Source organism: Onychomys torridus, unplaced genomic scaffold, assembly GCF_903995425.1.
Source record: "Onychomys torridus unplaced genomic scaffold, mOncTor1.1, whole genome shotgun sequence".
NCBI classification, from domain to species: domain Eukaryota; kingdom Metazoa; phylum Chordata; class Mammalia; order Rodentia; family Cricetidae; genus Onychomys; species Onychomys torridus.
In genome coordinates this window covers 15,689-22,063 of record NW_023413125.1, presented here as the reverse complement: position 1 = coordinate 22,063, position 6,375 = coordinate 15,689, and the positions used below count along the sequence as shown (strand labels likewise).

The following is a 6,375-nucleotide window of genomic DNA, read 5'->3' as shown; positions in this document are numbered from 1 at the left end:
AGGAAGGGAGGGAGAGAGGAGGGAGGGAGGAAGGAAGGAAGAGATTCATACAGAATTCAGTATTTGAAGGGTTTTGCTTATTTTTTAGCTCTGTCCTAGACACAAAACCTAAAACACATAAAGAAGGGGGTGATGAGAGAGAGAGACAGGGAGATGGAGAAACAGAGGGGCCACAACCTGCTCTGTGCTGTGGATTGAGAGCAGAGATTAAGCAGATACAATGTACAGAGTAAAGCAGGTGGCGAATGTGTTGGAGATGGCAACGATAGAGTGGATCATAAAGACACTAAGGCTGGGAAAGGATGGGAGGTGCTGCTACATCCTCTGAGATTTGAAGTAAGAATAACGAATAAAAAGGAAAATTGAAGAAGATGCACCCAGGAAAGTCCAGGTGCCCATGGCACTGCTCTCAACCAAACCATAAGATGCACATTTTAGGAGAGATTTTGTGAAGGGCAAGTTTCAAACCAGCAGACCATGGTGTTTGGATCCAGATGGATTTCCCAAAATCAACTTTCAGGAAAACTCTGAGACTTCCTCTCCATCCTGCTAACCTCTGTTCATCTTCATCACCCATCTCTCTCTTTCTCAGCTTCACAGGGTATCAAAGTGGGTGATGAAAAATCAGACTTTCACTGAATTCATCCTGCTGGGACTCACAGATGCACCAGAGCTTCAAATCTGTGTTTTCCTATTTCTCCTGCTCACATACATTCTCAGTATTATGGGAAATCTCACCATCATCATCCTCACACTGCTGGATTCCCACCTCCACACACCCATGTACTTCTTCCTCAGGAACTTCTCCTTCCTAGAAATCTCCTTCACTTCCACTTTTACTCTTCCAGTGCTCTTCAGCATCTCTACAGGAATTAAGACCATCAGCTTTGCTGGCTGCTTCACTCAGTACTTCTTTGCCATCTTCTTTGGAGCCACTGAATTCTGCCTTCTGACTGCCATGTCCTATGACCGCTATGTGGCCATCTGCAAACCCCTGCACTACACCACCATCATGAGCAACAGGGTCTGCACCCTGCTGGTCCTCTGCTCTTGGCTCAGTGGCTTCCTAATCATCTTACTCCCAATCATCATGACCAGTCAGCTGGACTTCTGTGCATCCAATGTGCTCAATCATTATTGCTGTGACTATGGGCCCCTCATAGAAATAGCTTGTTCAGACACAAGGCTGCTGGAGCTCTTTGACTTTCTCTTAGCAGCCGTGACCTTGATAGTGACCCTGGTGCTGGTGATTCTCTCCTACACTTGCATCATCAGGACCATTCTGAAGATCCCTTCTGCACAGCAGAGGAAGAAGGCCTTTTCCACATGTTCCTCCCACATGGTTGTCATCTCCCTCTCTTACGGAAGCTGCATCTTCATGTACATAAAGCCTTCAGCAACGGAAGGAGTTGCCGTCAATAAGGGTGTGGCTGTGCCCAGTGCCTCAGTTGCCTCTTTACTGAACCTGCTCATTTACACTCTAAGGAATAAGCAAGTAAAACAAGCTTTCAATGATGTGATCAGACAAATAGTGCATCTTTATTCATTTTAGTGGCCTCACGATAAATGGAAGTGTTGGGTGACATTCAGGCTATGCCTCCTCTTTGTTGAAGTGATTTTTCAGGGAATCTTTGAGTGAGCTGGTGTCCATAGTCTGCTTCAAGCTAGTTCAAGAATGTCTACTATGTAGCTTTAAAGAATGAAAGAGGCAGAAAAATTATCTTGGTAGACTATACACGGAATACAACTAGTTAAAAGTCTATTGCTTGTCCTAAATTGGAGGATCAGCCTAATGACTACACCTGTATTAATCTCATCATCATCTCTTTTTAACTCCTCAATTGATAGTCATCAAAAATGCAAATATGCTGTGTCAGAAATTGCTGCCTCTTTCTCAGAAGAGATTACTATGCTTTCAGAAAATTCTTTTCTAGATCACTTTTCTTTGGGCTTTAAACAATTCCATTTAGAGTTTCTTACTCTGACAATTCTTTGGATTGCCTCTCTGAGCCTGGCGGTGATGGTGCACGCCTTTAATCGCAGCTCGTGGGAGACAGAGCCAGTAGGATCTCTGTGAGTTCAAGGTCAGGCCGGTCTACAGAGAGAAATCCTGGACAGGCACCAAAACTACATGGAGAAACCCTCTCTCCAAAAAAACAAAAACAAAAAACTTAAATATTTAAAAAAGATTGCCTCTCAATCTAAGGTGATGGCTCAGTAGAAAACGTGTTGGCTTTGAAAATCTGAACTTGTGTTCAGATTTCCAGCACTTCTGTACTAGCTGGGCATGATGGCTTACACCAGTTACCCTAACATTCAAGAAAGGGTCAAAGACAAGCTGATTCCAGATATTCACTGGTCATTGGCCTAAAAGGTAAGCAACAAGTTCGGTGAGAAATCCTGTCTCAAACAATAAGGTGATAAGCCATTGAGGAAAAACACCAGATATCAACATTTGGCCTCCACACCCTCAAGATTGACAAGAACACACACACACACACACACACACACACACACACACACACACACACAAACACACTCAAAAAACACACACCCTCCCACACAAGTATAGACAACACATACACACAAATAACAATTTTTTAAACACATCTCTTTTAAGATACAGAAATCTGGGACAGTCATTTCCTATTATACAGCATTGTGTTTCATGAGTACACCCAAGAACATTCCTGACTGTTTTCTGATAACGAAATAAAAACACTTGTGATGGAATTATCTGGATTGGGGGGGGGGTGTTGTTTTGGGAGGGGAAGTTTTGGTTTTCGTTGTTTTGCTTTGTTTTGATTTTTTTCGAGACAGGGTTTCTCTGTGTAGTTTTGGTGCCTGTCCTGGATCTCGCTCTGTAGAATAGGCTGGCCCCAAACTCACAGAGACCCACCTGGCTCTGTCTTCTGAGTGCTGGGACTAAAGCCATGTGCCACCACCGCCTGGCCATTTTCTGGACTCTTTCTAAAGAAAGACTCAGAAAAAAAGAACTCTTAGGCAATCTTAGCAGGAATAGAAATCTGCTGAGAGACAGCGAAGAAAAGGTATGCATGAAATTTATAGCACATATTTAAAGTATCTTCTGGAGAGATTAGAATGAGTATTAAGGATGCTCTGCCGTGTTCTACTATATCTTCAATACTGAACATTCAAGGACCCTTGGGTGCCTCTTTGATTGACCTTGCTAATCATTGTAGTCATGGAGCCTGAGTTCCTCTATACACAGAGTCACCTGCCATCTAGTAGGTCAGTTCCCAAGGTCTCCATGACAACTCCTCCATCACTGAATCTTGGTGGTTCTGGTACCTTCTCAAAAGCATCAATCTCATATCCTGGGTAGATGTAGGGCCTCATAAGGGGCAAATATTTTAGTGAATCTCATGCTCTTATGTATCCATTATATCACTCTGACTTTACTCGATCCCTTTGTTCATTTCTTTATCATCTTTCATTGAAATTGAGGAATTGCCGTATCACTAAACATGGAACATCACTTTTGCTGAGTTCTAAGAGCAACCTCAGTCCTTCCTTGAAAGTGAGACCCACACTTTGAGAAAATGCTCTCAAGTAAATTCTAGCCTACCTAGTTTTCCATAGTGGACTCCTAATTAAACCTAACCCCAAGAGCATACTTCTGACTACTGCTAGTACAAGCCATTCAGTCTAAAATATGTTCACTATGTAGGATCATTCCTCCTTAACTAAATCCTGTATGTCTCCAACTAGATTATAAGGGGTTTCACCCTAATACAGCAATTACTCATATACAGAGACATTTTGTGATCATTGATAACTGTTTTTAAAATGATTGCTATTGCAGAATGCTGGAGGAGGCCAAAGAGAAATGGAGGGTGACTCAAACACAAATTTCCATGGGAATATGATCTTAATATTCTTCCTGTAGAGTCTGAAGAACTACTTCCTCATTCTCTGCAAGTCTGAACTCTTTTCTTGAAAATATACAGGTCATTAAGGACTTTGAACTCTCTGCTCCCCTTTAGGAGCTTGTCAGACACTTGAGAACTGATGTCTCTGAACTGGTGAATCTCGATGGTGCCTCACAGATAGTAAATCATTATACAGAAGGAAAAACCTACAAATCAGAGCTTCTCTAAGCAGGTGACCCAAAAGCATAGTTTCTAAATCACTGAGTGAGTACTGTACCACCCCAGGAACTCCCTCTTGTTCATTCTGAGGAAATAATAGATCAAACACCCTTCTTAAAATATTAACTTTATATGTTACTAGGCTTCATAAAGATATTTTCATATTCATGCACCCATACTGTCTTAAGGTGTCAATTGCTGTGAAGTGGCCATGGCAACTCTCACAGAAGAATACCTTTAATTGAGGTGGCAGCACACAGATCCAGATGTTCAGTGCACTGTCATCATGGCAGAGATCATGGCAGCTGGGAGTATGGCTAAGTGCATACAGGCATGGTGCTGAAGACAGACCTGAGAGTTCTACATCTTGCACAGGCAACAGGAAGTGAACTGAGACATTGGGTGTGGCTTGAGTATACATAAGTCCACAAAGGTGCCCCCACAGAGACACACTTCCTCCAACAAGGCCACACCCACTCCAACAAAGCCTCACCTCCTCATAGTGTCACTCCCTTTGGGGGTCATTGTCTTTCAAACCACTACCTTCAATACCCTGGCTCCCAAAGGCTTGAAGCCATATCCTAATACAAAAATGCGGTCAGTCCAACATCAAAAGTCTCTGTGGTAGTTGGAGAGAAAATGGTCTTCAGGGCTGGAGAGATGGCTCAGTGGATAAGAGCACTGGCTGTTTTTCCAGAGGACCAGGGTTCAATTCCAGCATCCACATGGCAGCTCACAACTGTCTGTAACTCCAGGTCCTGGTCCAGGGGATCCGACACCATCACACAGACATACATACAGGCAAAATACCAATGCACATAAAATTAAAATAAAATAAGAGAAGAGAACATCTTCCATAGAAAATGGTCCCCAAAGTAGCACTATTAGGAGCTGTGGCCTTGGTGGAGGAAGTGTGTCATTGTGAGGACAAGCTTTGAGTCTCATTGGCTCAAGCTTTCCTCAATGTGACTGTCAGTCAACTTCCTGTTGCCTTCAAGATGTAGCAGTCTCAGCTCCAGCCCCATGTCTGCCTGCACACCACCATGTTCCCCATCTTGATGATATGGACTGAACCTCTGAAACTGTAAGTGAGCCCCTTCAATTAAGTGTTCCCATTATAAGAGTTGCAGTGGTCATGGCGTCATTTTACTGCAATAAAAACCCAAACTAAGATAGTCCTATAGTCTATCATAGTCTTAACAATGATTAAAAATCCAAAGTTCAAAGTCTCTTCTGAGATGCATGCAATTTCTTAACTGTAATACCAAATAAATTCAAAATCAAATACTTCCAACACATAATGGCACAGGATATATACTACCATTCCAAAATGTAGGGAAGGATGCACAGTGAGAAAATACTGGACCAAGAAAAGCCAAAAAACAGCTGGGCAAACACCAAATGCTGAATCTCCATGGCTGATGTCAAAACACTCTTCAGATTTCCAACTCCTTTCACCTTGGTTGACTGAAACTTCTTTCTCTTGGGCTAGTTCCACTTCCTGTTAGCAGCTTTCCTCAGCAGGTGTCCCATGGCTCTGGCATCTCTAACATCTTGGGGTCTCCAAGGCAATCCAGGCTTCAGCTTTACAGCTTCACACTGTGGCCTCTACATTCAGGGCACCATGACACATGCCTGGCATCATCAACTTTCCTTAGCTGAGGAGGCAAATCCCATAGGCCCTTTCTTCTATCCTTAAAGCCAGACTGTGTGGTCAAAGCTGCCAAGTTCTGATGCATACTGGGCTAGAACATGGCCCCCTTGTTCAACTACATCTTCACCAACTTTCTGTTTTCAGTGGTTTCCTTCACTGCCTAAGCTTGGCTGTCCTGGAACAGGCTCTCTAGACCAGGCTGGCCTCAAACTCAGAGATCTACCAGTCTCTTCCTCTGGAGTGCTGGGATTAAAGGCATGCACCACCACACCTTTCTCTAAGCTTTTCGTTAATTCCTTTTCACAAGTTGGAAAGGTAGCAGTGTGGGATCTTGTCCTGAGGTCACTGCTCCCTTTGTTCCATTTCATGATCTGCACTTTTCTGTATGAAATAAAACTTGAAAATCACTGAGCACTTCCAGAGCCTCTGGTGGGAATTCCTGGACAACTTTCACAGGGACTATAAAACCCTAAAATAAAGGAGATGCTCCACAGGAGGGGTGCCCAGAGCTGCCCTATCTGCCTCTGTCTCCCTCCCTCTCTCCATCTCTGTGTCTATTTCTCATTCTCACTCCCTTTGCAACATCTTTTCCTTTGTCCCAAACCCAGC

General features: G+C 43.4%; 1 protein-coding gene across 1 annotated transcript; it reads left to right on the top strand.

Moving 5' to 3' along the window:
• Nucleotides 1–616: 616 nt before the first annotated feature.
• On the top strand, nt 617–1,552 carry LOC118576149 (olfactory receptor 6C4-like). Its single transcript, XM_036176514.1, has one exon. The coding sequence runs from the start codon at nt 617–619 to the stop codon at nt 1,550–1,552; it is 936 nt and encodes a 311-aa protein (XP_036032407.1).
• Nucleotides 1,553–6,375: the final 4,823 nt, after the last annotated feature.